This window comes from Xiphophorus hellerii, chromosome 5 (assembly GCF_003331165.1).
Source record: "Xiphophorus hellerii strain 12219 chromosome 5, Xiphophorus_hellerii-4.1, whole genome shotgun sequence".
Classification (NCBI taxonomy): domain Eukaryota; kingdom Metazoa; phylum Chordata; class Actinopteri; order Cyprinodontiformes; family Poeciliidae; genus Xiphophorus; species Xiphophorus hellerii.
In genome coordinates, this window is record NC_045676.1 from 33,345,080 (window position 1) to 33,363,790 (window position 18,711).

The following is an 18,711-nucleotide window of genomic DNA, read 5'->3' on the forward strand; positions in this document are numbered from 1 at the left end:
CGGAGGCGCGTGGGAGCGCTGCGAAGAAAACCCAGATCTGTAAATTAAAATGATGGGTAGGTAGCCACATACTTTGACTGTTTAACCCATCCAACTACTTATAGATCTACAAAGTGTCTCGCTGTTTTTTTGGTCAATGCGAGTTCAGTTCCCGCGAGAAAAAGTCGAGCTTAGACTGAATGAAACATATCAAACGAAGACGTATTTTAGCTATCTTTAGCTCTTGGAGTTAAACCGAAAGTCTGTATAACTTTAATAGATTTTATAACGTGCTGGAGACATGGATAGCCAGTGTGTTTCCATCCTGCCCCGCGTCTGTGGAGTTCTGTTGGAGTCAGGAAGCTCTCTCCCCGATGACACCAGTCTGGAGAAACTACTGGACTGGTTTACAACCATCGCGCAGACTGGTCAGTAAGACCAACATTCTCCTAGATTAGACCTATCTATATAAAAATGTCATAATAAAATTAAAGTTGTCATTCAGTTCCAGAACTGTCTGTACCCCTTGAACTTCTTTTTTTGATCGTAGTAATAAAAAATAAATCTGAAAAGTGTGGTATTTTGTATCTAGCTCCCTTTACTTTTATTCCCTTAATTAAAATGGCTTCAAAAGTTACCTGATTAGAAAATGGATTCCATCAAAATATATTCAGAAATCCACAGCTGGGCAGGGAGAATCTTTCAGGAGAAAATCTAGTCTATATAAACAGTGAATGTTGGAAAAAAACATGAAAAAACACAGTTTGCAGTTGGCAAGACCTGGTATGAGACAGAGAGGTATTGAGACTAACGTTGAGACTCGCCTACCACACTTCCAGCTATATGATTTAATCCCAAACATACAGGCAGATTCATCAAATTCATTTTCATTTTGGGCCACATCAAGATCATGAATATTCTCTTTGAATTGATCAAATCCATTAACAAACCATTAAAATATTGATAACAGTCACTGCATTCAATAAGTACTACTTAAGATAAAATAATATTGAACATCTTTTACATTGATCAGTCCCTTCAGAATTTTCCGATTCTTTTTGTAATTTTTTTGCAATAAAAATCAAAGAGGGGAGTCGGGGCAGGGAATGTGCTGATCGATCACATAAAATTCAACAAAAAAATCATTGATGCATTTGGTTGTAGTGTCACAAAAGAGGTTTTCTGTTCAATTTCAACTTGTCTGTGTTTTCACTTTATTAAGGGGCATCACTGTTGGAGGCGTGTCCATGTCTGGTTGATTTCGTCTCCAAGGTGGCCTTTAACCACGCCTCAGGCTCCAGCATCCTTTCTTTCACTCTGAAGCTCACTGGCTTGATCAGTGCTTCTGAAGATGGTTTTAAAGTTCTGAAGGTACGACTAAAGAATCCAAACAGCCCCCAACCTGGTATTCCTTTCTTTCATCCCTCCATCACTCTCTCTAATGTGCAGGAGTGCTCTGTATTGAAACTGGTCTTTAATCCTCATCACTGGCAAGAGGCAGGACTTTGGGAGGATCCGTGTTTGCGGATTGGCTGGATCCAGGGTCTAAAGATGATTCTGCAGCACTCAGAAGCTCTCAGTTTTTTTGCGCAAGAAGGTAATTCATCATGTAGGACATTTGACCTTCTTTTGTTCACTTTGCTTAATAAGAGTAACAAACATAAGAGAATAAGAGTCACAAAGAGACTGGCCATGTTCCTTTATTGTCTGCAGATCTTATTGAACCACTCCTTCAACTTCAGACAGACTCAAGCCTTTTTGTTGCTTCAGCTGCCAATCAGACACTCGCTCAGGTCCTGCTTCTCTGTCAGTCTCTATCTTCTGTGGGTCATAATTGTTCAAAAAATAGATACTTAGAACACAACAGTGTGAGTATGGAAACCACCCAGAATTACAGTGGCATCATCACAAGGGTCTCTGAATATCTGAACAAGTCAGTGGTTCTGAAGGAAATTTCACAGCTTCCTGGATGCCAGCAGATCCTCAGGCTACTGGCTATGCTCCTGGTCCAGGTTGGGCCTCCTTTGAGGGACACACTGCTGCTCGCTGTCATGAACTCTCTGGAGGAACTGGTGACAACAAGCTGCAGTCAGCTCACAGTTCCTCTCATGGATGTCATCCTGGCTGCAAACAGGTGAGATCATTTAGTCAGGTGTTAAACTGCTGTTGAATGCAGCTAGCAGTCTCTGCTCTAGCATTAAAGCAGCAGCATTAGATCTACCTTAGATTTGTTTTAGCCCAGTAGCTAACTTGCTAGTGTACCCTATAAGCTAAAGGCTAATGGCAAGCTTTATGCTTTACAGTACTGAGATAGTTGGTAGTCAATAAGCACAGTTCACTGAAGCACATGTATTTCATCTAGCTAAACCAATTGCCTAAATTCTGATACCAGACCAAAAAAGGAAAATTATCTTCTGGGTGAATATAAAAATTAATCTTTTTATCCATGTGATATATATATATATATATATATATATATATATATATATATATATATATATATATATATATATATATATATATATATATATATAAATCTCATGCCTGTCAACCTCTTGTGCAGGATACTGTGCAAAAGTTTCAATCCTCCCCTAATTTCTTCATACCTTGCCTCTAGTGAGCTAAATAAAAGAAAACTGAGAAACAAAGTATCACTAAAACAGTGAAACAAAAATGATAAAATTATTAAATATCAAAAATCCTTAAAAAGTTAAGCCTATAGAACAGTGGTGCCCAAAGTGGGTCCTGGAGAGCCGGCATCCTGCATGTTTTAGTTCTCTTTCTGGTGGTAGTAACAACCTTTTCAGCATGTCAGTGTTCTTCTAATGAGCCATCATTGGATCCAGGTGCATTAAACCAGGGAGTGAACTAAAAAATACAGTTTGGGCACCCCTGCTTATAGAAGCATAAATACGGATAGCTCAGGATAACTGAAGCCAGTCTAACTAGACTAAGATTTATCAAAAAGGAAAGTTTTAAGCCTAGTCTTAAAAGTTTTCAGAGTTTGCCTTACAGACTAAAACTGAAATCTACTTCCAGAGGAGAGAAGCCTGAGAACTAAAAGATCTTCCTCTCATTCTACTGCTAGAAAATCCAGGAAGCAGCAGTAAACCAGCAGACTTTGAGTGAAGTGCTCTGTTAGGACCATATGGATCAATCACATCAGGGATGGGAAGCTAAAATCAGAGAAAAAGGATCTCTCTGTAATTTCATCAGATCCTTCATTAGTACAGATCCTTCATTTACCTTCTAAAACTTTCTATGCTGCAATCAAACGTGTTGTGGGCATAGTGAGGCTGAGTCTATAAGCTAACATTTATTGCACTCAAAGCAGTTCTTTGTGAAATGCATACTGGCTGGGCTGTTATGATAAAGATATTTTAGAGACTTAATGTGTAGTCCTACTATAGTCCAGCTTTGAAGTAACAAAGGCATGCTATGGGCTTTCTGCAGCACTCTGGGGGAACATAGTTTTTAATTTTCACAGTTTTAGAGAGTGAAGACCTTGAAATTTGTTTTAAAGAGTTTAAATAAGATGAGTCAGATATGGTGGTGTGAGAAAAAGCAGCAAAAAGGAATAGTCCAAAGAAAAAAAAACTTGAAAAACCTCAAGTAGGCTGTAGAACTGCATCTCCTAGAGGGGAGTAGGAGTCACCTGTTAGTGTATTTAAATATTGTATACATGGATTGCAAGATAACTATATCTAATGTCACTTGTCACTGTAGAATATGAAAACATTTTTTCAACTAAAAAAAGCTTTCTTAAAAAAAGTAATTGGAATGAATGAAGCTGGACCAGTTTCTTTCCACACTCAGGCTTACACAAAAAACATCAGACTTTTAATTCTGACTATAAATCTGTGTTAACATCTCCACATCAAACTTTAAAGTGCTTAAAAATGAATAATTTTGTTTTAAGCAGAGATTTTGCAGGATTCATAAAGAAGAAACAGATTATTGAAACTAATGTCCTTCACTGTTAAATTTTAATGAATGGATTATGTTTATTTGCACAGTGGTCTCAGGGACAATTTTGTCCCAAAGCAGCGACTCATCCGACTTTTGTGGGTCATGTTGAACATGAAGAAGCCTGCCATTGTTATGCAGGCTGCAGCTGCTGTGCTACACAGCCACCATAGGTGAGTGTAGCAGTAAGCTAGAAAACCTTTGATTTTCCTGTTAAAGCAGAACCTGCTATCTGGGCTATCTTCCTCTGTGTCCAGTGACCCCGCCTTCTCTGCCCACTCTGCTCGAGTCCTGCTGCTACCCCTGGACATCGTTACCGGTGTCTCCTTACTGGATGAGAACTCCACAGGTGAACAAATGACTTTGGTGTGTTTTTACATGTGTAATAAATGTTTATTAACTTCCTTTAAGAGCATGTTGTCGAATCCTGCAGAAGAAGAGCTTCGAATTTTAATAACTGAGCAGCTTAAGAGGAAAAGCTGCATCTCCATGATTTGTGTATGTCTATCAAACATACCTCAGATCACACTAATGGTGAGTAAAATCAGCAGATAAAAGGAGCATCAGTTATCTTTATTCCATGTTGAAATTGTCATACTTTGATCTGTTCCCCCCCCAGGCTTCGGACCACCTCCCCTGTCCTCAGAGGCTAATTGTTACTGCAGTTTTGATGTTACTGAGGCTGTGCTGTGTGGACTCCTCATCTTCATCTGCTGGCTGTGTTGAAGTTGTCAGATTCATTACAGGAAACAGCAAAGTTCAAAAATGTGCCCTGGAGGCTCTGTTAGTGCTCAGCAAGAGTCCAGGTAAAACTCTGACTCTTCCAAACGAAGCAAAGCATCCAACATCTCTTCTCTGTCACTCTGTGTACAAGCTGGTGGGTGATCTGACAGGGAAAGCAGCAAGGGGTAGTATTGTGTATTTTCTAGGCACATTGTGCCATTAATAAAAATGCAGTAAATCTCCAATATGACTTAAAAGAAATTTGACATTGTAACACCTTGAAATTGGGCCTCTGTCTCTTTAAAAACTCCTGCTCTTTCTTAAACTCCACCTACAGGAAGTCATCACAACATGGCTCCTCGATTAGGCCTTTAACAATGTTTTCAGAAACTTCTTAGCATTTCACTGAAAAGTAGTTCCTATGAGCTCAACTGACGTGTAGTTCCAGCAGGTGTTTGCTAATTGCTTCTGGCTAGTCTGAAGGAGCTGATTGAGGGGGCGTCAGGGAGGGGATTTCCGGGGATCAGAAGCTACCACAGCCTCAGAGCTGAGCCTTGAAGGCGGGGCTAGGTCCACCCAGGAGTTGTGCACAGCTAAATTGTTTCTATGGAGATTAAAGAATTTCTTAAACATGAAAGAATCAATGCAACACTCTAGGTATAATTTTGAAGAGGGAATAATGCTATAATATGATGTAAAGCTAAATCTTACATAATACTTTCCCCTTAAATCAAATTAAAATCTGTATTATTAATCCATGTTTTTACATTTTATTTTATGCTGAACAGTTTTGTAAGTTTTGTTTTGTCTGTTGCTATTGTATTTTAATTTTTCTTCACATTACTATTTATCTTTTTAGATAAATAATGGCAACTAAGCCCACAATTTAAAATGCAGGCATTTTATTTTAAATTATTTATATGTTTGTTTATTTTTACATTGCTTTATAAATATTGCTTATTTTTATTTTGCTTTTAGCTAAAGTAAATTCATTTGTATTTTTAAAATGTAATATTTCTACCAGTACTTTTTATTTTTACATCGGTGTTGTTCATTTTTACATTTCTTATAACATTTAATTCTAGTTATTTCATTATTATTTCATGTAGCAGATCCCCCAAATGAAGGATTGTGGCTTTACTGATGAACAGTGAGGTTTATTGGAAGTAAACCCTGAATTTCACAATAAGAGCTGTATGTACAGACACACAAAGAAAAGACAGCGTAAGCCACCAAAACATGCCTTTATAACCGTAACGCAGGGATGTCAAACTCCAGTCCTCAAGGGCCGGTGTCCTGCAACTTTTAGATGTGCCTCTGCTGCACCACACCTGAATAGAATAATTAGGTCATTAGCAAGGCTCTGGAGAACTGATCTACACAAGGAGGAGGTAATGTAGCCATTTCATTCCAGCGTTTTGTACCTGTGGCACATCTAAAAACTGTAGGACTGCGGCCCTCGAGGACTGGAGTTTGACACCTGTGCCGTAACGTTTGAACCAAAAAATAACATTCACTAATAAAATATCAACTCTTATTCAAAAACTGTACCAGTATTCATATACAATAAAACAAATTTAAAATTTCAACCAATCAATAATAGAATATAAGACGCCTATGGCCCCAGGTTTACAACCGCCTTTCAAAATAAAAGCGCTCCTCTGTTTGTTTTTGATTCGCACTTTAAGTTTATTTCCAGCGGCTGTAAAAGTTTAAAGTTTTGTGTTAATTAATTTGGAAACGAAAATTATGTATCTGAAAATAAATTAAAATATATTGTTGTGGGAAAAAATCCTGTAAACCACAAATGTGCAACCTCAATCAAAATTGGTGACATTTGACAGGCAAAAGATCTTTCTGATTCCATAAATAATTTGTTACCAGTGACTACTCTCACTTCAGGATGTCACTGGGACAGCTCTAGAAGACACCCACCAAATGCCATCCAGATTTGATGATGTTAGACTTGCAATATAGGAGAAGAAACAAAAATAACTAAAATAACTAATTTGGCCAGTTTCATAAATCAGATGAAGTTTTCCCAAATCACAAACTGTTTTAATTATTCAGCTATTAATACTTAAGAGTCAAACCCATGTTTGTTTTGTTGAGTTGTACTAGTTTTGGAACTGGAGTGCTTTCAATGTGTTCCAAAGATATATAGTACTAATATGAACTTTCCATGAAGTTTCATAAATCAAAGAAAGATTTCATAAATCACACATTTGTTTATATATATATTCTGCTAGTTTAGAATATTCTAGTCCAAGTTTGAAATGTCTGTGGTTGTGGTTTTTAAAGTAGAGCAAATTAAAGATGCTCAGGATAGTGTGAAATCAAGTGGAGTGGCCTTTTAGCTATTTCTGGAATTGGAAGCCAAATTTACAAATTCAGCTTTGTTGCCTCAAAAAATTATTAAAAGAAAAATGACTAAGTCTCTCATTCTTTCTTGGTAATCAAAATCTGAAGTTCAGATCAAACTAATGCATGCACTAATTATTTAGCTGAAGAAAAACACAAAGTTAATAAAAAGAGAAAACTTAACGATAAACCAATTACAAATTTCTTCTTTTGAAGGGCTTTAAATTTGAAATGAGACTTCAGATGTGGATGGCAATTGCTGGGTGTCTTCTAGAGGTGTCCCAGTGTCACCCTGAAGAGAGAGAAGTCGCTGGTAACTTTTACAGTCGCTGGAAAGAAACTTGAAGTGAATGAAACATAAACCGGAGGTGAGCTTTATTTTGAAAGGAGCTTGTAAAGAAGGGCGCCGTAACTGGTGCCGTCGCGCACGTCAAAATTCGAGTGCAGGCTGGCTCTACTGTCATTTCCGAAGAGGCGGCTTCGGAAATGACAGTAAGAGAGTTTGATAGTACACGTGAGAGAGTTTGTAAGTTTTGGCCTTTTGGGCCTCTCATAACAGAAATATCCTTATTTATAAAATAAACATACCTTGTGCCTCTATCAATGGTGTCGCTAATAACAAGATACATTTTAACAACGTTGTTGCAACTTGTCGTCCGTTCTTTTCTGTTGTTAAGCTGCTCTCCTATAAACAGCGGAAGTTATCTTATCAAAAGAAAGGCATAAAATCAAAAACTGGAAGTCAACCATATACTATACAAATAAAACAAAATAAAGACAATTAGCGCTAAAAAGGGGATACAGCAAATAAGGAGCTTAATTTGGGGTTATTCACATTTTAAATATCTAATCTGGTATTTTCTGCTGTGGTTGTTTGGTTGTTTTGTTCCTTTGTTTGTAAGATCTTTGAAGCACTTTGTGTGATATTTTAAAATGTTCTGGTACTTCATGCAAAACAAAAGCTGACTGAGTTCTGTAGGTTTATTTTATATTCTTCCTGTTTTTGTTTTTTCTCAGGAGTGAAGATGGTTCTGGTTGACGTCTTCAAAGTTCTAACTGAATATTTAAATAGTCCTTCATCTGACCCATCTGTAAGTTTGTGTACGTTTGACACTAGTCACATTTCAGCAAGGGCTCATAGAAATTTCAAAAAATTGGGGCCCTGTCAATTACAAAATTAATCATATTGTGTTTTCTAAGATTGTTTTTATCAGTAAAAATCGAATGTTCCCCCTCCCAGACCAAAAAACACACATCCATGTTTGCCCTGAACCCCCCTGGATCTGTATGAAATGGTTAGTTCCTGCTTGGAGGTTTGAAGGTGACGATGTTCAGCAGCAGTCAGTAGAAGACAAGAACGACTGTGGGGGTTATTGTGCTGCTAAGAAAAATGATAAAATCAGGTTTTCATAAAATAAAATAAAAAATAGAGAGAGGGAGAGAGAAAAAGGTAAGAGTGTCAATTTGTAACATAGTTTTTCTCCTAGAGGTAGGTAGACTGTGTGAGATCATCAACCATTTAGCATAGTTAGCTTAGCTACAAACTACTGTTTGCCTCCGTTTCACTAGCATTTAATAAATTAAGGAAAAAAATTACCAAGATATTCATATATTTAACTTGTCCCTATATCTTTTACCACACTTAACAACAGATGAGTCAATCAGCAGCAGCTTTAACCCACATCCCTCCTGACCCGTCCTCTCCTAAGTGAAATTAAAGCTGCAGTATGTAACTTTTATTTAAAAAAAATTTTTCACATATTTGTTAAAACTGTCATGTTGTGACAGTTTGGTATGAGAGATAATCTGTGAAAAAATAATTTTCTCTGCCTTCTCCCAGTGCTTTCTAGAAACAACCAATCAGTGGCAGGAGAGTTTTAGTGCTGTCAATCACAATCTCATGTGGCTGCTCATCCCTATGCTGTAGCTAGTGCAGCCTGTTGTGAATGCTCAGTCTATTTAGTATAGCTACCAATGACGGCATGTAAACATTTTTCCTGTAATTATAAGTTGTTTCTCCGTCAATAGCACATTTAGCAGTGAGTGAATGAGGTTAATTGACAGCACTAAGACCCTCCTCCTGGTTCTGAGTGGTTGTTTATGGTCAGAATGTTTCATTACTTTAGCTAGTAATAGTAGTTCAGGGATGAGGTGGAGAAGATTGATCTTTTCACTGATTATCTGTCTCATAACAAACTGGCACAACATGGTCATCGCTTAAACAAATATGAAAAAAACATATTTTTTATTAAAGTTATATACTGCAGCTTGAACAAAATGCAACTTAATAGCATTTTTTAGAAGTCTGGATTGCTTCATGTATATTTTGCATGTTGCCTATGACTGTTGCTGGTGGAGAGAGACATTTCAGTAAGCTAAAGCTAATAATAATAAAAAAATTCAATTAAATTATTTGCATACTGTATGCGAACTGTTGCATGTAAAATTCACAAGCAATAAATATTCTCCATGGGCTGCCACCTTATCGTGGTGGAGGGGTTTGAGTGTCCCAATGATCCTAGGAGCTATGCTGTCTGGGGCTTCATGCCCCTGGTAGGGTCACCCAAGGCAGACAGGTCCTAGGTGAGGGACCAGACAAAGAGCAGCCCAAAGACCCCAATGATGAAGGAAAACTTTGGACTTGGTGTTCCCTCGCCCGGACGCGGGTCACCGGGGCCCCACTCTGGAGCCAGGCCTGGAGGGGGGGCACGATGGCGAGCGTCTGGTGGCCGGGCTTTTACCCATGGAGCCCGGCCGGGCTCAGCCCGAAGAGGAAACATGGGCCCCCCCTCCCATGGGCCCACCACCCGTGGGAGGGGCCAAAGGGGTCGGGTGCAGTGTGGGATGGGTGGCAGCAGAGGGAGGGGACCCTGGCGGTCCGATCCTCGGTTGCAAAAACTGGCTCTTGGGACGTGGAATGTCACCTCTCTGGTGGGGAAGGAGCCGGAGCTAGTGCGTGAGGTCGAGAGGTTCCGGCAAGGAATAGTCGGTCTCACCTCGACGCACGGCTCTGGTTCTGGAACCAGTCTCCTTGAGAGGGGCTGGACATACTTCCACTCTGGAGTTGCCCAAGGTGAGAGGCGTCGGGCAGGAGTGGGCATACTTGTTGCTCCCCATCTCGGCGCCTGTACGTTGGGGTTTACCCCGGTGAACGAGAGGGTAGCATCCCTCCGCCTACGGGTGGGGGGACGGGTTCTGACTGTCGTTTGTGCTTACGGGCCGAACGACAGTTCAGATTACCCACCCTTTTTGGAGTCCTTAGAGGGGGTACTGGAGAGTGCTCCTCCTGGGGACTCCCTTGTTCTGCTGGGGGACTTCAACGCTCACGTGGGCAATGACAGTGAGACCTGGAGGGGCGTGGTTGGGAGGAACGGCCCGCCCGACCTGAACTCGAGCGGTGTTCTGTTGCTGGACTTCTGTGCTCGCCATGGATTGTCCATAACGAACACCATGTTCAAGCATAAGGGTGTCCATATGTGCACTTGGCACCAGGACACCCTAGGCCGCAGTTCGATGATCGACTTTGTCATCGTTTCATCGGATCTGCGGCCGTATGTCTTGGACACTCGGGTGAAGAGAGGTGCGGAGCTGTCCACTGACCACTACCTGGTGGTGAGTTGGCTCCGGTGGTGGGGGCGAAAGCCGGTCAGACCTGGCAGGCCCAAACGTGTTGTGAGGGTCTGCTGGGAACGTCTGGCGGAATCCCCTGTGAGACGGAGCTTTAACTCCCATCTCCGGCAAAACTTCGAACACGTCCCGGGGGAGGTGGGGGACATGGAGTCTGAGTGGACCGTGTTCCGTGCCTCCATTGTCGAGGCGGCCGATCGGAGCTGTGGCCGCAAGGTTGTCGGTGCCTGTCGCGGCGGCAACCCTCGAACCCGCTGGTGGACACCTTCGGTGAGGGATGCCGTCAGGCTGAAGAAGGAGTCCTATCGGGCCTTTTTGGCCTGTGGGACTCCGGAAGCAGCTGATGGGTACCGGCGGGCGAAGCGGCATGCGGCTCGGGCGGTTGCTGAGGCAAAAACCCGGGCGTGGGAGGAGTTTGGAGAGGCCATGGAGAAAGACTTCCGTACGGCTTCGAGGCGATTCTGGTCCACCATCCGGCGTCTCAGGGGGGGGAAGCGGTGCAGCACCAACACTGTTTATAGTGGGGATGGTGTGCTGCTGACCTCTACTCGGGACGTTGTGGGCCGGTGGGCAGAGTACTTCGAAGACCTCCTCAATCCCACCAACATGCCTTCCACTGAGGAAGCGGAGCCTGGGGACTCTGGGTTGGGCTCTCCAATCTCTGGGGGCGAGGTCGCCGAGGTGGTTAAAAAGCTCCTCGGTGGCAGGGCCCCGGGGGTGGATGAGATCCGCCCGGAGTTCCTTAAGGCTCTGGATGTTGTAGGGTTGTGTTGGTTGACGCGACTCTGCAATGTCGCATGGACATCGGGGGCAGTTCCCCTGGATTGGCAGACTGGGGTGGTGGCCCCCCTGTTCAAAAAGGGGGACCGGAGGGTGTGCTCCAATTATAGAGGGGTCACACTCTTAAGCCTCCCTGGCAAGGTCTATTCAGGGGTCCTGGAGAGGAGGGTCCGTCGGATAGTCGAACCTCGGATTCAGGAAGAGCAGTGTGGTTTTTGTCCTGGTCGTGGAACGCTGGACCAGCTCTACACCCTCGGCAGGGTCCTGGAGGGTGCATGGGAGTTCGCCCAACCAGTCTACATGTGTTTTGTGGACCTGGAGAAGGCGTTCGACCGTGTCCCTCGGGGAGCCCTGTGGGGGGTTCTCCGGGAGTATGGGGTACCGGGCCCTTTGATACGGGCTGTCAGGTCCCTGTATGACCGGTGTCAGAGTCTGGTCCGCATTGCCGGCAGTAAGTCGGGCTCGTTTCCGGTGAGAGTTGGACTCCGCCAGGGCTGCCCTTTGTCACCGATTCTGTTCATCACTTTCATGGACAGAATTTCTAGGCGCAGCCAAGGTGTTGAGGGGATCCGATTTGGTGGCCTTAGGATCTCATCTCTGCTTTTTGCAGACGATGTGGTCCTTTTGGCTTCATCAGATCGTGATCTGCAGCTCTCGCTGGAGCGGTTCGCAGCCGAGTGTGAAGCGGCCGGGATGAGGATCAGTGCCTCCAAATCCGAGGCCATGGTCTTGAGCCGGAAAAGGGTAGAGTGCCTTCTCCGGGTCAGGGGGGGTGTCCTGCCCCAAGTGGAGGAGTTTAAGTATCTCGGGATCTTGTTCACGAATGGGGGAAGAAGGGAGCGGGAGATCGACAGGCGGATTGGCGCAGCGTCTGCTGTCAAGCGGGCGCTGTACCGGTCCGTCGTGGTGAAGAGAGAGCTGAGCCAAAAAGCGAAGCTCTCGATTTACCGGTCGATCTACGTTCCCACCCTCATCTATGGTCATGAGCTTTGGGTCATGACCGAAAGAACGAGATCGCGGATACAAGCGGCCGAAATGGGTTTTCTCCGTAGGGTGGCTGGGCTCTCCCTTAGAGATAGGGTGAGAAGCTCAGTCATCCGGGAGGGACTCAGAGTAGAGCCGCTGCTCCTTCACATCGAGAGGAGCCAGTTGAGGTGGCTCGGGCATCTGGTCAGGATGCCTCCTGGACGCCTCCCTGGTGAGGTGTTCCGGGCACGTCCCACCGGGAGGAGGCCCCGGGGAAGACCCAGGACACGCTGGAGGGACTATGTCTCTCGGCTGGCCTGGGAACGCCTCGGGATTCCCCCCGGAGGAGCTAGAAGAAGTGGCTGGGGAGAGGGAAGTCTGGGCCTCCCTTCTGAAGCTGCTACCCCCGCGACCCGACCTCGGATAAGCGGAAGAAGATGGATGGATGGATGGATAAATATTGTGCTAGTATCAGTATTGGACCAAAGAAAGCAGAGCAGTTGCTTTTTATGGGTCAAATAGACTCAAGAAACTGTAACAGCTCCTGCGCACGGGGGGCCCAATTTAAATTTTTTTGTCATGGGGCCCAAGATTCCTGGCGGCGCCCCTGCATTTCAGAAAACACTTAAAGGATTTTAAGTTTAATTTGTTATATTAGTGACACATAACTGAATATTTACATGTAATTATGCTGGATTCTACTGTACTTGTTGATTCATTTTTATACCTTGTCCCTTGGCAGATTGATGTTATCCACAAATGATTCCTAGAGGAATAGATTATTTAACAATTAGCTTGCACCACCCAAACATGCTCCTTTCTGCATATTGAAGATAGTTATGGTGTTCCGCGAGGCTCGAGTTGGATCTGTTTTTGTTTTTATCTTAGTGATGTTCGGATCCGATCAGTGACAGAGTCCCTGAGGAAACTCAACTCCCAATACCTGTTGCTGGTTTACTCGTCTCTAGATTAAATGTTGTTTACTCTGTTTCCTCTGCAGCAGTGTTCACACTGCTGCAGAGGAAACTGGTGGAGGAATTGCAAATTGAAACCATCCATCTTCTTCCGCTTATCCGAGGTCGGGTCGCGGGGGTAGCAGCTTCAGAAGGGAGGCCCAGACTTCCCTCTCCCCAGCCACTTCTTCTAGCTCCTCCGGGGGAATCCCGAGGCGTTCCCAGGCCAGCCGAGAGACATAGTCCCTCCAGCGTGTCCTGGGTCTTCCCCGGGGCCTCCTCCCGGTGGGACGTGCCCGGAACACCTCACCAGGGAGGCGTCTAGGAGGCATCCTGACCAGATGCCCGAGCCACCTCAACTGGCTCCTCTCGATGTGAAGGAGCAGCGGCTCTACTCTGAGTCCCTCCCGGATGACTGAGCTTCTCACCCTATCTCTAAGGGAGAGCCCAGCCACCCTACGGAGAAAACCCATTTCGGCCGCTTGTATCCGCGATCTCGTTCTTTCGGTCATGACCCAAAGCTCATGACCATAGATGAGGGTGGGAACGTAGATCGACCGGTAAATCGAGAGCTTCGCTTTTTGGCTCAGCTCTCTCTTCACCACGACGGACCGGTACAGCGCCCGCTTGACAGCAGACGCTGCGCCAATCCGCCTGTCGATCTCCCGCTCCCTTCTTCCCCCATTCGTGAACAAGATCCCGAGATACTTAAACTCCTCCACTTGGGGCAGGACACCCCCCCTGACCCGGAGAAGGCACTCTACCCTTTTCCGGCTCAAGACCATGGCCTCGGATTTGGAGGCACTGATCCTCATCCCGGCCGCGTCACACTCGGCTGCGAACCGCTCCAGCGAGAGCTGCAGATCACGATCTGATGAAGCCAAAAGGACCACATCGTCTGCAAAAAGCAGAGATGAGATCCTAAGGCCACCAAATCGGATCCCCTCAACACCTTGGCTGCGCCTAGAAATTCTGTCCATGAAAGTGATGAACAGAATCGGTGACAAAGGGCAGCCCTGGCGGAGTCCAACTCTCACCGGAAACGAGCCCGACTTACTGCCGGCAATGCGGACCAGACTCTGACACCGGTCATACAGGGACCTGACAGCCCGTATCAAAGGGCCCGGTACCCCATACTCCCGGAGAACCCCCCACAGGGCTCCCCGAGGGACACGGTCGAACGCCTTCTCCAGGTCCACAAAACACATGTAGACTGGTTGGGCGAACTCCCATGCACCCTCCAGGACCCTGCCGAGGGTGTAGAGCTGGTCCAGCGTTCCACGACCAGGACGAAAACCACACTGCTCTTCCTGAATCCGAGGTTCGACTATCCGACGGACCCTCCTCTCCAGGACCCCTGAATAGACCTTGCCAGGGAGGCTTAAGAGTGTGACCCCTCTATAATTGGAGCACACCCTCCGGTCCCCCTTTTTGAACAGGGGGACCACCACCCCAGTCTGCCAATCCAGGGGAACTGCCCCCGATGTCCATGCGACATTGCAGAGTCGCGTCAACCAACACAACCCTACAACATCCAGAGCCTTAAGAAACTCCGGGCGGATCTCATCCACCCCCGGGGCCCTGCCACCGAGGAGCTTTTTAACCACCTCGGCGACCTCGTCCCCAGAGATTGGAGAGCCTAACCCAGAGTCCCCAGGCTCCGCTTCCTCAGTGGAAGGCATGTTGGTGGGATTGAGGAGGTCTTCGAAGTACTCTGCCCACCGGCCCACAACGTCCCGAGTAGAGGTCAGCAGCACACCATCCCCACTATAAACAGTGTTGGTGCTGCACCGCTTCCCCCCCTTGAGACGCCGGATGGTGGACCAGAATCGCCTCGAAGCCGTACGGAAGTCTTTCTCCATGGCCTCTCCAAACTCCTCCCACGCCCGGGTTTTTGCCTCAGCAACCGCCCGAGCCGCATGCCGCTTCGCCCGCCGGTACCCATCAGCTGCTTCCGGAGTCCCACAGGCCAAAAAGGCCCGATAGGACTCCTTCTTCAGCCTGACGGCATCCCTCACCGAAGGTGTCCACCAGCGGGTTCGAGGGTTGCCGCCGCGACAGGCACCGACAACCTTGCGGCCACAGCTCCGATCGGCCGCCTCGACAATGGAGGCACGGAACACGGTCCACTCAGACTCCATGTCCCCCACCTCCCCCGGGACGTGTTCGAAGTTTTGCCGGAGATGGGAGTTAAAGCTCCGTCTCACAGGGGATTCCGCCAGACGTTCCCAGCAGACCCTCACAACACGTTTGGGCCTGCCAGGTCTGACCGGCTTTCGCCCCCACCACCGGAGCCAACTCACCACCAGGTAGTGGTCAGTGGACAGCTCCGCACCTCTCTTCACCCGACAAATTGAAACCTATATTTTTATTCTGACCCATCTGTAAATCATATTGTTGCGTTTATGACCATGTGGTCACCAGTCAGAGCTGATATAGCTGAAGGTTTTCCAGTTCCCTTCCAGTGGATAATTCCAGATCATGATGACTGCTCAGGTTTTATCTCTAGTAAAGCTCTCTGAAAAGTATCACAACATAAAATTTTTTCAAAGTTGAGAACTAAAATAGAAGAAATGCCAGTTATGACGTGTTTTTTATGTCTTTGAAATATCTTTGTGTTTATGCGCCAGGTGCTCCAGAAGTCCTACCAGGCTGTGATAAAGTGGGTGGGTGTTTGTCCAGATCTGTCCTGCATCACAGACCAGCTCAGAGAAGGTACAGCTCTTGGATTTGTCCCTGTGTGACAGGAAGCACACGTAGACAGAAAGGATCTGCTCTCTCCTCACTGCTAGGTTTCATCCAAACGGTGAGAAAGCGTGCTTGTGACACGCGCTGGGAGGCCAGAGACTCCACGGTGGAGTTTCTGGGTCACTTGGGGGGGGCGCCCTCATGCCGGTCGTTCACTGAACAGGAGACGGAACCATCAGATGTTCTCCTGGGTGGCTGCAGCTTTACGGTTCCTCTCCTCAAGGAGGCGCTGCAGGATCCAGAGAGCTATGTGAGAGCCAGCTCCATCTCTGCTCTGGCGCAGACACTGACACCCAGCTGGCAGGAGGGGGCAGTATTAACACAGGAGCAGGTTGGCAGAAACAACAGCAGATTTTACAATCCCACCCAACAGTCTCACTGGGACATTTTTAATGACCTGAAGTTATTTGTTCCTTCCAGGAGGACATAGTAACCCAGCTGCAGGAAGTTCTCTTCCAGGACTCGGAGGGATTTCCCAGGAGAGCTGCTGTGAAGTACTTCATTGCCTGGCTCTCCGCTTGTTCCTCGCCTTCCTCCTGCTGGCTCCTCATGCAGTCTGTGCCGACCGTCCTCTCTCAGGGTGTCAACGATCTGGACTGGGAGGTCAAACTTCACACCCTGGAGTTGGCAGAGCTGCTGCTGGACCAAGCCTTTCCGGATCCTTCTCCATCTCATCCCTATGCTGTGATGTCTGACCAAGCCCACAGACTTCACATTGCAGGTCAGCAGTCAGACCTGCTCAGCAGCTTGAAGGATTTGGTCGATCGGGGAGTGGTCTCAGCTCTGTTGTGTGGTGTGGTTGACTGTGACAGACCTGTTGCTCTGAAGGCCTGCCAGCTGCTGCTAAAGCTCCGAGGCGTTGTTTGTCCTGTGATGGGTAACGCAGCAGACACCACAGTTTTCTGTCAACTGGCTGAAGGCAGTGTGATGCAGCAGGTCAGAAAGATCCAGGCAATGGGGAAGGACACCTATGTTGTTTCTGAAGCTTGCAGTGAGGCAGACAAGGAAGGCATATGTGCAAGTGTTGACCCAGAGCGTGTTGGTGTGTGTGAGGTGTTGAGGCTTCTGGATTTAGATGAGAAGCTGAGCATCTTGACCCAAAGCAGCGACCACATCTACAATTCTCCCCTCTCTCTGCTCCAGGACATCCTGACAGCCGCTGCTGCTAGTTCTCAGCCTGGCCGGGACCCGCACCAGGAGCTCGTAATGGACTGTTACTAACAGCCAGACACACAGAAACAAACCATCTTCAATCAGTACAATCACATACTGTAGGTCATACATGCTGATTTAAAGCTGCGGCATATAACTTTCATAAAAAAATTTTTTTTTACATATTTGTTGAAACTGTCACTATTTGGTGACAGTATATTATGAGACAATATGTCTCATAATATACTATTATGTTATGAGACATATCTGTGATTTTTTTCACAGATTTTTTCACAATCTGAAAAAATCAAGCTGTTCTGCCATCTCTCAACACTAACTAGAAACAACCAATCAGGCGGGTCTTAGCGCTGTCAATCACCCTCATTGTGGCGCCGCTCATTGCCTTGATCCCTCCAACCCCCTTTCTGCCCGCTATGCTGCAGCTAACAAAGCCTGTAGTGAATGCTAAGGCTAGTTAGCATGGCTACCAACAGTTTCTCTGTAACAGCAAGTTGTTTCTCTGCCATTAGAACATTTAGCAGCAAGTACATGAGGTTGAGTGACAGCGCTAAGACCCTCCTCCTGGCTCTGATTTTCCTGTTTTAGTCAGGAGTGGTGCATTACTTCAGATTGCAATAATAGCTCAGGGAGGAGGTGGAGATCAATCTTTTCACAGAAAAAAAGATGTAAAAAAATGATTTTTTTTAAAGTTACATATTGCAGCTTTAAACAGACAAATTTCAGTTTTAGATCTTTTATTGACAGGATTACCTGTGATGTGTCTCATTACCTACTCAAAATACAACTTGCCTAATGTTTTGTAGATTTTCCTATGGTTTAAGAAAAAACTAAATACAATGGACAGAGGCAGGAGTATATCATCTTGAGACCTTTCTGGGTTTGGATTCATGTGTGATTTTGCACAACTTTCAGCTATGACCAGACCTCCAGCCTCTTGTAATGCCTTTTCATGCTAAGATCGATCTTTGTGTACAAACACTGACAAATACATTAGCAATCCTGGTAGATATCTGTAAAAAGCCTAATAAATTTATGCAATAAAATAGCTTGCATTGCTTTTTTCCAGAAACACAGCATGTGGGCCTGGAGTTATACGAATGATGAAGGATGTGTAAAAAATGCCTAATGCCCACTGTTAAGTATAATTCAATTCAAATTCTATCCAAAAATACTTTATTTTCTCAAAGAAAAATTAAATGTAACTCATATCCAAGAATCTTCAGACTCGATGTGGATTATGACGCTGTGGGCAGGAAGGATCTCCAGTAACAGTTTGTTTTGCAGTAAATCTGAAGAAGCCCCTGACTGAAGACACAACTAACAGCTCATTATCCAGCAGAGAAGATGTTCCACAGTAACATGTTCTGGATGACACCATCCAGGTAAGTGGTGCTAGGCCATCTCATTTGCTTGTGCTACTGCTCTCTAAATCTCT

At 45.5% G+C, this 18,711-nt stretch overlaps 1 protein-coding gene across 3 annotated transcripts; it reads left to right on the forward strand.

The window, feature by feature from the left end:
• The first annotated feature begins 123 nt into the window (after positions 1 to 123).
• Positions 124 to 18,322, forward strand: brat1 (BRCA1-associated ATM activator 1). 3 transcript variants are annotated; one of them, XM_032562064.1, is made up of 12 exons: positions 124 to 407; positions 1,202 to 1,350; positions 1,429 to 1,576; positions 1,693 to 2,113; positions 3,996 to 4,118; positions 4,203 to 4,479; positions 4,565 to 4,751; positions 8,047 to 8,120; positions 15,986 to 16,070; positions 16,148 to 16,434; positions 16,524 to 16,824; positions 17,247 to 18,322. In XM_032562064.1, exons 1-12 carry the CDS (start codon positions 281 to 283, stop codon positions 17,270 to 17,272), a joined length of 2,205 nt encoding a protein of 734 aa, XP_032417955.1. In that variant the 5' UTR covers positions 124 to 280; the 3' UTR covers positions 17,273 to 18,322. The 3 variants fall into 3 exon arrangements, with proteins under 3 accessions (XP_032417955.1, XP_032417953.1, XP_032417954.1); XM_032562063.1 differs by having other exon boundaries at positions 126 to 407; positions 4,203 to 4,294; positions 4,379 to 4,479; positions 16,524 to 18,322; XM_032562062.1 differs by having other exon boundaries at positions 125 to 407; positions 16,524 to 18,322.
• The last annotated feature ends 389 nt before the right edge of the window (positions 18,323 to 18,711 follow it).